Source organism: Cibotium barometz, chromosome 49 (genome assembly GCF_041138505.1).
Source record: "Cibotium barometz isolate CiBa-2024 chromosome 49, ASM4113850v1, whole genome shotgun sequence".
Lineage (NCBI taxonomy): Eukaryota > Viridiplantae > Streptophyta > Polypodiopsida > Cyatheales > Cibotiaceae > Cibotium > Cibotium barometz.
The window spans coordinates 34095455-34112374 of NC_141094.1; the positions used below are offsets into that span (position 1 = coordinate 34095455).

The following is a 16920-nucleotide window of genomic DNA, read 5'->3' on the forward strand; positions in this document are numbered from 1 at the left end:
CACTTGGCACCCTTCTTGCTAGAGTACAATCTCAGAGGAAACGTTCTTCATTGCATGAAATGCCTTGAGTGCTTTGCCCGTGTGACAGACACCTTCTGTCCACGCATCTTCATGCCCTTGAGCACATCTGTAAGAGGTGTTGCAAGGTCATAAAATTTGTCCATATGGGAACTATAAAGAGCGGATCTCTTGAGTATTTTTGGGAACATCCCATTCGAGAATTGCCCTTATCTTTTCAGGGTCAAGGCTAATCCCATCTGCAATGATAACATATCCCAGATAATGAATTTCTTCTACTCCAAATTCACTCTTTTTTTGCATTGATATGGAGAGCATTGTCTCACAAAAGCTGCAAGACCTTTTCAACATCTTGCTCATGTTGCTCTGCAGTAGTAGAAAAGATGATTATATCATCTAAAAAGATGAACACACTTTTCGATGAGCTCCACAAATACCCAAGACACCATCTTGTTAAACGTCTCCGGTGCATTGGTGAGACCAAATGGCATCACCACAAACTCGTAGTGGCCACGATCAGTCTCGAAGGTTGTTTCTGGACTGTTAGCCGAATCCGATGATAGCTAGTCTTGAGGTCTATCTTCGAATTAAGAGTCCTGTAGTCCATACATAATAATCGTGTGGACTTGTCTTTCTTTTGCACAAACAAGATAGGCACAGCAAAGTGCGAGGATGAGGGCCGGATAAATCGAGCTCGGAGTAACTGGGAGAGCTTCTGTGCTCCAATTCGCCCTCCAATGCCTTAGAAAGGCGATAAGGAAACTCACTAGGCAGTTTTGTCCCAGGGACCAATTCAATGCGATGATCCTCCGAACGATTGGATGGGAGTTGCAGGCGGGAGATTATCCTTCAGCATGATGTCTTGAAACTGTGCTAGGAGACCATCCGGCTCGGGGTTGCTGACTGAACAACAGATTGCTAGCTATGGACATAAATCAATGCGTACTCGGGTCCTTTTTTGATAGCTCGTTGGGCCTGGATGTGTGGAATACCTGTAATGCTCTTGCCTTATGAGATTTATGAATGCGAAGACCGGGTGTGCATTACTGCAGCATGATCACGCTTACCATCATACTTACTGAAGTTCGGTTGAGCTTGTATGATGGTGGTGGTTGGAGCGGTGGAGGAACTCTCTCCTTGCTGCACCACGGTAGGGAGAATCGCTTGCATAGCGGCTATCAACTTTTGGTTTTGGAGTTGCATTGCGTCACGTTCAAGCCTTTCTTGGGTAGCTTGGTCTACCCGTCTTTGGTCTTCTTCAGCCTTGCATTTAGCATCCTCGGCCCTTCGTTCATCCTCATGTCGAGCTTCTTCAGCCCATTGTTCTTCCACCTTTTTGATGCCTTTTTGCCATTGTTGCTTCATAGGGGCTGCCTTGCATATGGGTCTTTTTACCCTATGCCACCTCACACCAGGAGAATCAGCATATTCAGCATGATGGCCAGCCACAACTAAAGCAAAATCACAGCATTACATTCTGTTGGCCAGCATAAGATGCTTACAGTAGCAGTTGGCCAAACATCACACAGTCGGCCAGCATCATGTGTGCAGCAGTGTATACACGTGCAGCATTTAATGCTGATGAAAAAACATTTTTGTACATAAAAACAGGCCAACAGGATGATAGTTGGCCGACCAGCAGCCCATGCCATATATGAACAAGCACCTAGTTCTCAACCAAATCAATTATTCATGAATTCATCTACAGCAGTTCCAGAGCTATGATGTGTGTCTAGAGCCTTAGGCTTCTTGCACATACATTCAGTAGTAAGCACTTTGCGAAGAGCATATGTGCATCCCTCAATTTTGGGTTTGCATAGTGGTCATCGAAGAGCTAATCAAATTAGCTTGGACAACATATGGTTCAGCCTGCATTCGTTCTACTTCGTCCTTGCGTTTGGCAGTCCTTAGGCATGATTCATACTCATTGTACAACGTTCTCCAAAGAAATATAAGCAAATACTCTTGCTTACAGGGGGGGCCCTTCAATGGATAATTGGGACCCAATACTGTGTCAACTATCTATCTTCTCTCTCTCCCTTCTCTTCTCTCAAAAAGTGGAATTGCATAAACTCACGGGTATAAAGAAGGCTTTGTTGCACGTTACAACTATTGCATAGAGGAGAAGGTAGCTAACATTTTCACCAAGGCCTGGGGAGCAGAGAAGCTTTGCATATTCTGCACTATGCTTGGATACATTGGTATTAGAGCTGTAGGTTGTAACCCAACTTGGCTACCCTAAAGTGAGAGCATTCCATGGGATGGTAAAATTGCAGTCAGGAAAAACCACCCAGGCCTCCACAATGTCAAGAGAGGCATCGTTAGAAAGCTAGAAGGAAGATATGGAAGGAGAGATCTACAAGGAAGACAACCACTACAGAAACACTTCCGCAAGCCAAAGAAGAAGAAGCGGCCAAAGAAAAAAAAGCTAGGTGGAGGCTAAAAGAGCCAAAGAAGCAGTAGAAAAGCCAAAAGAGCTCTCAGAATTGGAAAAAATATTTCTTCTCATGATGGGGTGCCTTATGGGCTGGCCCATGTGCATATGCCCCTAAAATGCTTACTAATGCAGTACCTAAGCTATGGTTGACTTGTACATGACTTTATTTGAAGATTTCTCCAAGTGGGTAAGAGGACTGACACATGCAGACTCTCTATGGCTGTGGAGAGTAACCTACGTAGTTCGTGCTTGACATGTCCGGGAGTGGGGCTCACAATGGGGTCATGGCATACAACAAATATTCCAAACAAAGGTAATCCTAATGTATACCTGTTGTATTGATGTAGAGCCAGTGTGTCACATAGCACTCTAGTGCAGGGTGCATGTGACATTATTCTTTCCTCCATTGGGATCTCATGGAAGGCAGCTTTAAAGCCGCTTTCAATAAGATTATGGCCATAGGTTGGATGCTAGAGAGGTTGACAGAGGGTTTGATCCATTTGATTCCCAACGAGGGGGGGAGACAGATTGGAGATTCGGCAATGGAGACCCATCACCCTCTTAGGGACTGCCTACAAAATCCTAGCCAAAACCATCAGCAAGCACCTTCAGCCCTTCCTTCCAGATTTGATTCCTGGTACGCAGACACGTTTTGTTCGGGATCGGAGTATCCTGGACAACATCTTCGCTTTTTGGGAGGCGACCGCCGCCTCCGCTCATTTGAGACACAAGGTTTTGATAGTTCTCCTTCTTGATTTTGAGAAAGCCTATAATAGGGTGGATTGGGGATTTCTGCCAGATGGGATTTCTAGTGGAGTGGGTTTGAGGTGTTTCCAAACTCTATTTAGCCTCTCATAGTCAGGTGCTCATCCAGGGCTCCTGAGGTGACAGATTCCCTCTTTCTCGTTCAGTATGGCAGGGCTTCCCTCTCGCACCCTCCCTTTTCTTGTTTGATGCCAAGGCCTTTGTGTGTGTGTGTGTGTGTGTGTGTGTGTGTGTGTGGAGCCTATGTAACGCTGCATGTCGTTTGTTGCTTCTGCTGCCGTCTGTTGCTTCTGCAGTGCCAGCTGCCCTCCCCCATTCGCTGCTTCTGCAACGCTAGCTACCCTCTGCCCTTCTCTGCTTCTCTAGAAAAGGCTATTGGTCGCCCTTCGCTGCCTTTGCAGCACTGGCCTCTTATTGCTACACGCCGCTTGCTTGCAACCTGCCGCCTATTGACTCCTCCAGCACTTTCACCTTTTCACTGTTGTTTTTTCCTCTGCCCTGCTTCTGTCCTTCGATCCTCTTTTCTTCACAACCCTTTCTGAGTGTGTGTGTGTGTGTGTGTGTAAGGGTGTGTGTACAATGAACTTGTTTTGTATCTCTTCACTGCATGGTTCGGCATGGCTTCTTCTCCAGACTAGTTGGCTTTGGATCAGAATGTGAATATCATCATGCTCACAAGAATGATGAGCACAAGAACAAGGTTCTTTGTACTAAGCTTGGCAAATCTCTCCAGGAGCTTTGTCTTGTGACGAACGCTTTGTTTATGATATGCCAATTGATAATTTTGTGGACAGTAAAAAAGAAAGGCAATTGCCGGATCCTGATTTCAGCCTTCAGGTTTGATATTCCTCTCCCTTTAGTGGTCTCACCACTGAAGTTCTCCGAAAATGCTGCAGTGGTCTTCTTTCCGGGTAAGATGCCTCTTGCAAATGAAGTGGCACAATGGATAAAGTCAAAATTGCAGGGTAATGTAGTTGATGGTGTGGGGCTGCGAGAGGATTTTATGAGGTTCTTTTTAAAGAACCCAATCACAGAGTAGCTTTGCTGGAAAAGTCGCCTATCATGTTTGGCACTCAGTTGTTTCATGTATAGCCGTGGTTGGCGAACAAGGATTATGAAAATGTCATTAAGCATTAATGCCAAGTGTGGGTCACAGTGAAACATTTCCTAGAACATTTGCCTATGTTGGCTCTACTTTGCCTATGAAGATGGAAATCGTTTCATGATTCTCTGGTATACAACTAGACCTGTTGTTCCCTCGGTCTCTATTGGAATAAAATGTACTGATGATAGACAACTTGGGATTGGCTGTCAGAACTATGAGCTCATTTGGGGTACTTTTGCTGGTGCATGTAAACAGCTTGGGCATATCTCCAATAAAAGTCCTATTGTCATTCATAAACCACCAGCTGTGGCCGAGTCCCCGATGGCATCAGCTTCACCTTCTTATTCTCTTGCAAATGTCATTCTTGTGTCGCTCTCTACTACTTTGCCTAAGCAACAAGAAAAACCCAAAGGCTCTTCGCCTGTGGTTAATCAGCAAGCTTCCACTAGTAATGCTACAACATTTGCCAAGTCTAAAGGGAAAAATATAATGGGTCAGGATGGTTTTATTGACCCGAAAAAGACTTTCAAGGCGCCTTTGTACAAAATCTGTAATTGGATGCATGCTCAAGAGAATGTAACTCACAATGTGGATTCCTTGGCAGCTAATGTTCTCAATGCAAAAGCGAATCCCGTTGCTAATGCGATCTCACGTAGTTGGGTTCAAGTTTGTACTGGAGGTACTCAGCTCTTTGGTAAGCATGATGTTATTTGGAATGTACTGCGGGATCCGGGAATCTTCCCATGAGCAGCATAGGATTTGGAATTTCTTCAATTCCTATCCATGGTTGTCAAATGCTTTTGTTTGTGGAGATTTTAACAACTCTCCATGGAGGGAGGATAATACATCTGGCTTTTCTCATATGTCACATGTTGAGTGTCAGGCTTGGGACAATTTGATGTTGCAAACAGATGCCTCTGATCTTTGGCTTTCTACTATGGCTGGAACTCCATATGATGCTCTCACTCAATATTGGGCTAGATTGGACAGATGGTATTTGTTACATACTCATCAGTATGACTCTTTTGCATGCAAGCTTTGGGTCGACACTCTCTGATCATTCACCACTATGGTTGGCTTTATATTTTCATATGTCCTTATGGAAGTCTCCTCTACATCATTAGAGACTGTTACACAAATAATAGCTATCTTTCGCATGATGCCTTCAGAGCTTTAGTATTTGATGCCATTTCTCCACTTTCTACTCAGTTATTAGATGATGTTGACATTGCTTGGTTTCGTTTTGTTCAATGAATGCAGATAGTCATTGTTGAGTATGGTAGGTATTATGTTGCAGATGCCAAGCAAAGAGTTGAAATGGCTAAGAGACAAATTCAATCACTCACGTCACTCAACCATCTTCAAACTCTTACCCAAGATCAACAAAATGTGTTATGTGAAGCCAAAGCGTGTGTCTCTGTGAATCAACAATAGAAATGGCAAATCAGATCGAGATGTAAGCAACTCCAAGATAAAGGTTGCTCATCCAATAATTTTTTCAAAAGCTTGCATGCTAATAGGCAGAAACATAAGATAGTACATGTTAAGAAATTTTAATGGCACATGGACATCCACAAAAATGAAGCTTGCATTTGAATGTATCAATCATTATCAGCACATATTTCAAAGTTCATCTCATGTGGATTTTGATGTCCTCTTTGAGGCATGATCTTCCCTTCATTGAGGAAGAGCTGACACATGTGTTATATGGTATGGGATGTTGGAAGTCACCTTGTTGGGATGTTGGAAGTCACCTTGTTGGGATGACCCGACCGTTGAATTCTTTGCTGCTTCTTGGGATGAGCTTAAACCAATTTTGAAGATGATTAATGTTGCATGGGAAACAGGGTATATGCTGGATTCTTGGAAAGAAGGTCTTGTCACTTTGGTACCTAAAAAAGCATTGGGACAATCCTTTGATGATTGGAGAACAATCACATTGATGCCACTTATCTATAAATTGGCAACTAAAATGATTGCAAATCGTATTGGTGATCTGCTTTTCCATGGTTTGCATCCACAATAATATGGTTTTGTCCCGAGAAGACAAATTATGGACAATATTGCTAATGTATATATGGCAATGGAATATGCCAAATATACTTCTCAGGATGTTTTTGTTATGCCGGTGGATGTGGCTAAAGTTTTTGATATAGTTCAATGGGATTACATAGTTGAGGTCATGGCTGCAATGGGCTTTGGTTGTAAAATGCAACAAGGTATTTTCTGGCTATATAGAGATAGTACTATGCAGTGTGTTTTTGGTCGCGATCTTTCATCAAAGTGAACTTTGGAAAAATCTCTGCGTCAAGGATACCCTCTTAGTGCATTGCTCTATGCGATTGCTACGCATTCACATTTGATGTGTATGGATCTTTTAACTACACAGGGGCAACTACATGGTTTGTGATTAGTGCATCATGATATCTTTGGAATTGTTTGGTAAAGCAGTTGGACTTCATATCAACTTTTCTAAGTCCAAACTGTTTCCGTTGACTTCTTGTTGACTGGCATGAACTGCTATGGTCAGAGCAAATTTATCCAACAGACCACCTGGTCAGACATCTAGAATATCCACTGGCATGACATATGTCTACGCAGGATGCTATTCTTTGGGTATTGAATAAATTGAAGGCCAAGCTAGCATATTGGAAGCTTTCTACATGGCCTTTACATGTGCGTCTCAGAATTGTCCAATCAATCACTATTGCCTATGTGCAATTTTATTTGCCGTTGTTGGTCTGGCGTAAAACTGATATTGTTTCTTTTATGTTTGATGCCTTGGAATTGTTGTGGAAAACCAAGCATGGTATGGGAGCGATACGATGGTCTTTGGTATGCACTCCTAAAATGCGTGGTGGATTAAATATACGTGATTTGCATTATCATCTTTTGGTAAGAAAAGTCACCATGATTCCCTCTTTCTTTCAACTTTGGTAGCCATGGGCCATAATGCTTGTAGGCATGTGTGCTTCTATCAAAACTAGAGCTTATGGCAAGTGGCACATTTCTCACTGGGAAGTAGTGATTAGTAAATTTGAAGGAAAAATTCCGGGATATCCTTATGCATCTTTTCTTCTTTTTTGTGATTGAAAATTATCTCTGTCTTTTGTTCGCTGGCATGGAAGAGATGTGCTAACTGGGAATTCTTTTCGATTGGAAAGCATCCATAGGTCTTCGGTGTTTCCTCAACCACTTGCCACATAGGAACCACGAAAGGCATGCTTAAAAGCCTCTATTGGAGTTACCACTGTGGCAGATGTTGTCACAGATAATGGATTTGTGATGACTTTCCCACGAGCCTGTTTGAAACATAACTTGGGTTTGCATCACAGGCAAGTGTGGAAAACCATTACTATGTTGTTGCGACCTTTTGAACCCATCCCACTTTTGGATGGTCAAGACAGACTTCATGATTGGCAACTTGTTGGTCATACCAGCACTCTTCGATTGAATGCGCTTTGAGCAAGTAATGTGTACAAAGTGTTGCTTCCTTCACCTTGGATTCAACCTCATGCTGATGCTTTATGGGATTTGCAAGACTACTAAATGGTGGAAACAAAGACTTCAAACAATTTGGGGTTGTAAGTTGCCTCTTAAACAATGTCTATTCTTATGGAGATGTCTTGGGAATACTTCCAGTTTTTGCTTTTCTAGCAAAACGACATATCTCCAGTGATAAATGTTGTAGATGTGGATGACATGCAAAGTCTTTTTCTCATCTTCTTTGGCATTGCACGGAGTCCATAAATTTCTTGCAAGCACTCACTCACAACCTCCGAGGACGTTTTCCATCGTTCAAAGGAGGAAAACCCTTCTGGATTTTTGGTGTTCTGCCATCTTGTATGGCTGGCTTTGACACTTTCATCATTTGGATGAGATATTGGGCACTCTGGACTGTTTGGAAGACTTGGAATCACGCTATGTTTTGACAACCTTCTTTGGATTCTTATGCTTTCTTTCATGCCAATCTTTGCCAATCTTGGACTGAGATATTGGATGAGATATTGGGCACTCTGGACTGTTTGGAAGACTTGGAATCACGCTATGTTTTGACAACCTTCTTTGGATTCTTATGCTTTCTTTCATGCCAATCTTTGCCAATCCTTACATGACTGCCGATAGTTGGAGGCTATTGACATCCCACAGTTTGAAGTCTTCTTCTACTGCTTTTAGCTTTCTTCCTTGGATAACTTCTCTCTGAAGTACATCCTCCCCATGTATATTGTTTTTGGGTAATAGAGCACTGCTTTTTACAAAAAAAAAAAGTTTGTAACTGAGGCCATGAGCAGTTTCCTATCTGCTCAGGAGGTTGGTTTACAGGGGCTATACCTACCTATCCGCTCATAGGAGGAGTTGCTTGGCTCAGAGTTTGCCGATGACATAGCAACATACCTGTCAGGAGATGTGAGGTCGACCGCCCTGACTTGGAGGCCAGTTGAGGCTTTTCAGTGGATCTCAAGTGGCACTCATGTTCATTATCTTGAATGCCTGTTTGGTATTGACATTTCCCTAGAGCAGCTACTAGTCCCTCTTCTTCTCAATTCTCCATGTCCAATGGTTGATAGCTCCTTTTAGTAGTGTTCCTCTTCCAAGAAATCTTCCCATTCACTTGGAGTGTTAGCTAGTCTATATCCCAACCATGTATTGCTGTGGCAATCCTGAGCCAAGATCTTCCCAGCAACATGAGAGGATTCCTCCATTTTGAGTACAATAAAAGAGATCTGGAAATCCTCTGGGATTTTTGGACAGCTACCTTAGGTCCGCTACTAGACATCATGCTTAGAGGATACACCGAATGGCAATGCATAGGATCACCACAAGAGATAGTCAGATAATTATGTCGCCCTGTCAAGTTTCAACATATGACGGGTGGCATAATCCAACTCGATGAGGCATCGTCCACCACATTATGTCCTACTCCCCCCCCCCCCTCCCCCTCCCCCTCTCCCGCCCGCCCCCAAGATGGTAATACATCTCTCTCCCCCCATCATTCTTCCATACTCTTTGGGCTGCTTCCTCTCTTTGGTGCTCTGGGCTGTATATAGGTGAGGTGGGTATGTCTCACTATAAGATATGACACCTTTACTAGTGTGCCCTCAACTTTCAAGTGACTTTGCCTTGGCTTTATCCATGTATCTCAAATTTGATGGAGGTTTCTCTTGTTTATGGACAGTTTGCCATGCTTACTCTGCAGCAGATGTACGAAGGACACATGCATGTCGGAAAAGAGAGTGTTGAAGGACCCAAGAAGGCTATACACTCCCGGGCGTGTGTTTCACATTGTTGACAGGAAGTTTTGTGGGTATGTTAAGTCTTATCCTCAAGAACCTTTCAAACAAACTGTCCACAGCAGTCTGTATTGAGTTGCCCAATACGCTGACACATTGTTCCTTGGATTGACTGTACAAACATACATACATGTACGCAAGCTGATGTGTTCACACATATGTACATACATACATACATGTGTGTATGTAGTTATGATTTACATACATGTGTATGCACACTCATGTGTTCACAATATACACATACATACATACATGCATACTTACAGGTGTGCATGCATGCCTTCACACGCATGCATGTGTGCATGCCTGCTACATACATAAGCAAAGTTAGTTTTGGAGAATTATTATATGATGTAGTTTAAAGAGGATCTGCATATTTGTGCGTGCTTACACACAAATATGCACATGTATGTATATACTAGACTGAGTATAAAAAAGTCAAGGCTAAATGCTTTGCAGGTGTGGGAGAATCCCTCCAACTGTCAGAACAGCTGTTCCAGTTGAAGGCCGTTTTGAACATGTGGTACTTTCTTGCAATGCCACCAGCGATCATTCATTGGTGTGGATTGAAAAAGAATCTCAGAGAGCTTTAGAGGTATTCTTGAATTTGTCAGAAAAATATAGTTCCTTTTTGAAATATTTTATTTTGGCATTTGAACCTCTCATTTCTCCACTTTTCTTTGAGAAGTCATCATCTGATGTCTGCATGTTTTAATCTCAAATGGTGCACATGGCTCTTTGAGAATATAGTTTCAAAGACTCGTCATCTTCATTACCTATGTTTTGATGTCAAGATTAGTAAGCAACTTTTGGAGCCATATTACTTCATGCACTGCTGCTATTGTCAAGGTAAAGGGGCCTTTAGTCTGAAAGTTGTGTCACCTAATCTGATCTTATACAACACTTAAAGGCCTTCGCAATACATTCATGCCTGTGCTCCTCAAGTGATATAGGGCTTACGTACGTCTACCCTCGCCCTAAGCAAAGCTGTCATAATGCTGTATCCAAATGGCCTTAAGGGAACTCCCTAAACAATGTGGAGTAATCTCTACTATAAAAAGGTAACTGCCTAGAATAGGTCCTCGGTCACTATTGGTGCGGCACCCAACTCAGCCCGAACAATCTCACGTGGTACCGATGATTTGCTCTGAATCATGTGGGCAATCATCATGATCAGTGGTCTCTCTATATGCCTCAATCCCTCATCCATCCCTCTCTGAGATCTGTGATGTATGCTAGGCCCCCAAATTGGAGCTCCGTACAGGAGGGTCGGTGTGACAAGTGTATCAAATGGCCACAATTTGGTGCGCGGATCCTGAAACTGTATGTGTGCACACTACCTCTCCAGTACCCCCAAGGCTCTATGCCCTGGAGCTAATCTAGTTGTTGTTGCCTCCTTTAGGGAGAAACGCGGTCCTATGAAATTAACTCCTAAATAGACATATGACCTGACGTACTCAACCGGCTCCCCTCGGAAAGTGAACTGAGACTCTGATCTCGTCACCCATGCCTGTGTGGTGTTAAACACCATAACCTTAGTTTTCCCAAGGTTCACTGTCAGATCTCTATCAAAAAGAATGCCTGTAATGCATCCAAATGTCTCTGTAATCCCTCCGGAGAGTCTGAGATTAGAACAATATCATTTGCATATAACAAGATGGGTATCAACACCCTTGTCAGGCATGCCCCTTGGCCTCCCAATCTGTCTATATAATTGGAGACCACATCCATGTATAGTCCAAAGAGGGTGGGTGATAGCGGGCATCCTTGCTTCACCCCTATCGTGCTGGTCACCATATCGGATAGTCCACCTGGAGCTCGGACTCTGCCTGTCTCACAGACTCATATACAAAGCATATATCCCCCACTGCATATCCTCAGGTACCTCAATGTCTTGCAATCTGTGCATAAGCCTGGCACGTGGTGCGGTGTCGAAGGCTTTGCGTAAGTCCACAAAGCAGCAGTATATCCTTCTCTTCTGTGCCCTACCCTCTGCAATAAGTGCCCGGAAGTGCAAGTATGTGATCCAAGGTAGTAAATCCTCTCTTGAAGCCGGCCTGTCCCTGTGCTCGGTGACCATGCCTCTCTGCCCAGCGTCTCAGCTCCGACTCCAATTTAGAGCCATATAGTTTGGCCAAGTAATGACCAATCATGATTGTCCTGTAGTTGCCTGGTACCGTGGGGTCCCCACTCTTAAAGAGTGGTACAATGGTATGCTCTGTCTAGCTTGCCGGGAAACCCTCACAAATGACACGATTAAACACATGTACAATCAGCAGAGCCAAAGTATCACGCGCATATGAGAAGTGCTCTCCAACTAGCCCTTCATGATTCTGTGCCTTTCCATTCTGTAACCTGTCTATCGCATCTAGCACCATCCGCATAGTAAAAAAGGTGCTGCTAGCTGGTCTAGCTCCAAGTGGAGGGGGGGTGGGGGGTTGTTAAGCATGCCATGCCTCAGGTGCAGTAATCGGAGTATCGGGCTGTCTCTTCTGAAACATCTTCCATGCCCTCTTGCTGTCCTTCCCCAAGAAGAGTTGGTAGATCTCCTCCTCTAACTTAGCCAGGTAGGCTCGTTTCTTCCTCTGCACAAGGCGCTGAAAGATCATCCTAGCGTGTCTATGTGTGTACTGAGTCCCAATGGCAATCTCACACTGTAGTTGTGCCGGTGTCTCACGACACTCATCATCATACCAACTATTATGTGGGGCAGTGCTGCAGGGGGCGGGGGGGGGGGGGGGGGGGTTGTGGGGAGGGATCATAGTGCAGGGAAACGCGTATGAGGCGGACGCATGTAGTACACTTGCCAATCCTCTCGTAATCTCGTTCGGTGGGCTATGCGGGTCTAAAGCAAACAAGCCATCAGATACTGCATCTCGGTAAACCCCAGGTGTCTCACATATGTAAACTGATATCTCGGGTACCTAGGTAGATGAGTGGCTGGCCCATCTCTCGGGGATCTGCCTACTAGTGTGAAACTCATGTATGCATGATCGGCTGCTATGCCAATGGGCGGACTAGAAATCGTGAAATCCCGCACATCAGGTATCAATGAAGGAGATCCCATCAAGTAGTCCACTGTGCTCACTCCCCCTTTAGAGTTCCAGCATGTGAGAGCATCTGATCTTTGCCATCTCGATAGGCCATTGTATATGAACAACCCATGTGCACTCCCGAGTGTGAGAAAATGGCTACCATAATCTGTAATCTCCCCCTCATGCTGTGCTGATCTCTGCAACCCTACATCCTCTGCCGCCGTGATCTCTCGGAACATAGCCTCATGAGTATCATACAGCTCTGTCTGCTCTGTGCCTGTCCGTGCATTAAAGTCTCCCAATAGTAATATGTCTCCCATGCTAGCAAACCTCATGATATCATCATATAGTGGCGTATAGGGCGACTCTCCTGATGGTGCAAACTTGGAGTTGGCTGGGGGAAAGTAGCATACCCCCACATATAGCTCGTGGAGCCCCTCTCTGCATACTCGGACCCACATGTACCTCGCATCTACATCTCTATGTACCACATGTATTTTGTCACGAAGCTCCTCCCTGAAAAGTACTGCCACTCCTCCAAATCCTCTGGTACCTCCCACTGTGCGTGGCTGAGGGCAGAAGACTGATTCCATGGGTGAGCTTTGAGCTCACAAATTAATTTTCTAATTAGTATCCCCCATTCCTGTGCATTCCATTGGGGCTTTCCTTGGTTGCATTTTGATTCTCGATTTGGAACTTCTCTTTTTTGAATGCTTCACCCTCGGTGAGTCAAAAGAGCATGGAGACCCCGCACGTCGGGAAGCCTCTTGTTTGTGCACTGATGGGTCTCCATATACATAGCAATATCATTGTGTCTGAAAGTATCTTGCATCTGTTCTAAGGGCTCCATTGCAATTCCACACCGTGAATCGCAAGGTCTCATAGGCTGCGCACCGTCAGGCGGGCCTCCTATCTGTAATGATGACTCGGCCATCTCTGTATACCGCCCATTTCCCCTCTTTCCTTGCCTCAAGCACACGCAGCATGTGTTTCTTCCGATGTGCTATCTGTGCAGGTGTAAGGTCCTCATCCAAATAAATCTTTTCCCCCTTAAGGGCCATCCTTTTGGAGAGGAAGGCCTTCTTCTTCTCCAAGTCACCAAACCTGATGATCAATATCTTCGCCCTAGTTTCATCTCTGCCTACTCGCCATGCTCCAACAATGGGTACATTAGTGGCTCCAATTTTTGTTGCAAGAGCTTTTGCATCCTCTTGGGGATTCCCCTTATCTTCCCAACCAACTATGCGTACATGTAAGGCACGTGCCCGTCTCTTGGCTTCCTCTTCCAATGTAGCATTCATAACCTCTACTTTATTGACTGATGTATCCTTCTGCTTCTTTACTACTTCAATCCATGGGCTTACTTCCTCAATTTGTTTCTTTGTGGCATTGACAATTTCAGCCCATGAATGCATTTCCTTCTCACCCGCAGCCACTTTTGCATTACATGATTCCAAAATGTTTTGCATTTCTGTGATGTCTTTTTCGCAAACAGCCATACAACACAGCTAATACCACCATCACTTACCTTTGAAGAGCTGCAAGAAGGACATGCCTTATTGAAGGACACAAAGGAAATCATAAAAAAGCTCAAGAAAGGCAGAAAGAAGAAAACTATAAGGAAGATGAGGGGAATAATGCCTGATATTGCAGAGGAAACACAAAGACTAGAGGCCGAGCTAGCCCAAGAGATAGCATCTTATTAGGAAGTACTGGGGCAGCGGGAAGCAACAAGCTTCAATTATCAGCACCTCCAGTGGACGGTAGCAGAAACACATCAACAAACCCCACCTCCAAGCCTAGCACAATTAATTTTCAAAAACCTTTCCCCTCTTTGGAATTCCACAATATCAGATACACGTGCATTCGCTGAGTTGCATACAGAGAGAGCCACTCAATAGGAAAAATTGCCAGAAGAAGGGCACCAAAGCTAGGAAGAGGCAACCTCATTACAAGGAGAAATCCCCGAAGAACGACTGGATACAGGAAAGTGAAAGAGCCATACTTATGCGCAGCTGCATCTCCTCATAAAGGGCCTCACCTCGTCGGGCCATCTTCGCAAGCCTTCGTGAGCCAAGGGACATGATCCCTTCCCTCAGTCTTCTACGGTAGGCATTTGGTGCCTTCATGGGGGTGTGAAAGATGGTTTCACACCCGCCTGCCTTCGCCTGCCCCTTTTGCTGCCCCCGCCAGCCCCCCCTTTTGCTGCCCCGTCAGCCCCTCTGCTGCCCCTCGCCTGCCTTCGCCTGCCCCCTTTTGCTGCCCCCGCCAGCCCCCCTTTTGCTGCCCGGCCTCCCCCTTTGCTGCCCGCCCCCTGCCTTCTTCAGTCCCCGCCTTTGTCCCCCTTCCTCTGCTCCCGTTTTCCCAGCAGCTATTTTATCTGGATTCAAGTCGGCCGCCCACTTTTCTTGATTGGTCTTATGGCTTTTTCTGCCGCAGCCAATCTCTTATCACCCCCACTGGCCGGGAGAATCATCAATTTTTCACAAGACAAGCTCACCTCTCTTTAGCACAACATTGACCTCGAGGTCCAGACTACCCTTGTTGTGAGAGTTTATGGTTCCCACCCCTCTCGTTCACAGGCCTGTGAATGGCTTCAGCTCTCCCTTCAAAGCTGATTGTGCACTTTCAGGATACTCGTTTACTTGGTCGAGGCTTCTTCCAGGTGGACTTTCATTCTTCAGAAGCTACTTCTCAGCCTATCCACTTGGTCCTAGGAAGATTTTCTTCTTTCAGTACGAGGTGGGCTTTGACCCAGTGGTGGAGGATTAGCGCCTTACCCCGGTCTCACTACGGTTCCCTACTCTTCCTCAGTCCTATTGGAAGCTTTTAGCTTCCATAGGGGCATCCTTTGGCCAGGTTCTAAAGGTACCAATCCTCCCGAGCTCTCCCGCCTCAACTTCCGCGGCCGTTACCGCCACTCTTGTTGGTGTACCCCGGGTCCTTGTGCTTGTTCCTGATCCATCGATTACTGATGATCATGTTATGCTTCAGGATGTTGGTCAGCCAACAGAACAAGGTACCATGCTAAACGCCTTATAAATGCTGCGATTAATCCCTAGCTAGTCCACACCTGCAGTTGTCTCCCTTATGCCTGGCCAACTGGTTGCCTAAGTCCCCTTCTGGTAGTTGACTGCCGACTGGGCACTTACGCTCCTCCTAAATGCTTGTGATGATGATGATGAAGTTGCAAGGCCAGTCGAAAAACAAAAAAATGGCTGTAAACCTTAGTCTAGGACATAGCACGTTTATTAGTATTGGCACACATAAGTGGACACCTAGATGCACACATGGCATGAAAGCATTTAGTTACTATATCTTTTTCATACATGTGGATCTCGGGCCAAGGCCATAACTTGTAATAAAAGGAGGCATAGACATTAATAAAAATTATGTTTTCCACTAATCTTCATGACTCCTGTGTAATTCCCCTAATCCCCTTGTATTCCCAGTGATGTTAGGATAAATAAATGGCTGTAAACCTTAGTCTAGACATAGCACCTTTATTAGTATTGGTACACATAAGTGGACACCTAGATGCACACATGGCATGAGAGCATTTAGTTACTATATCTTTTCTATACATGTGGATCTGGGCCTAAGGCCATAACTTGTAATAAAAGGATGCATAAACATTAATAAAAATCATGCTTTTCACTAATCTTCACGACTCCTGTGTAATTCCCCTAATCCCCTTGTACTCCTGGTGATTATCCCTCGGCTGATCTCTCCTGTCACCATTGTATGAGACCAACAGTGGTATAGAGCTGCCATAGAGGCAGTCGCCACCAATGCCACCATCACAGAGCCATCCGCCGCCTGATCAGAGATGATCACCACCAATCCTGCCACTTTTCGCCCGCTAGTCTGGGTGGTACAAGTGCAGAGGCTCAGCCCAACAGGGCGGCACCGCCACTTCCGCCCACCACATGCACAAACTCCACCTATCCGAACAGCGCTGCCTAATTTTGCCACAGGCGCTAGCAACCCACCACCTCGCTCAGCTGACCCCGTTTTAGGGGAGGGGGGATGGGTGGGGGTGTGTGGGGCAAAGTCACCGGCCGCTGTTCCATTTTGAATCGCCTCTGCACCTGCTCATCCATCACAGCACCCAAGATCCTCCCATAGTTACTGATTTTCCATCCGCCGCCCGTAGGCGCTTAATTATCCACCCGCGATGCCGCCGAGGAAGCACCAAGGGGGGTTTTGAACTCATGACCTCTCGGTCCTAGACAAACACCTTCACCACTTGAGCTATCACCTCATTGG

At 45.1% G+C, this 16920-nt stretch overlaps 1 protein-coding gene across 2 annotated transcripts in view; it reads left to right on the forward strand.

Moving 5' to 3' along the window:
- LOC147610515 (uncharacterized) overlaps positions 1 to 16920 on the forward strand; it is a 103635-nt gene that overhangs the window by 84709 nt on the left and 2006 nt on the right. The window contains exons 3-4 of one of the 2 annotated variants that reach the window (XM_086786616.1): positions 9502 to 9630; positions 10076 to 10211. In XM_086786616.1, the coding sequence (XP_086642742.1) occupies positions 9502 to 9630; positions 10076 to 10211 (265 nt within the window). The remainder of the gene's footprint in view (positions 1 to 9501; positions 9631 to 10075; positions 10212 to 16920) is intronic. The other variant, XM_086786617.1, reaches the window with a different exon arrangement.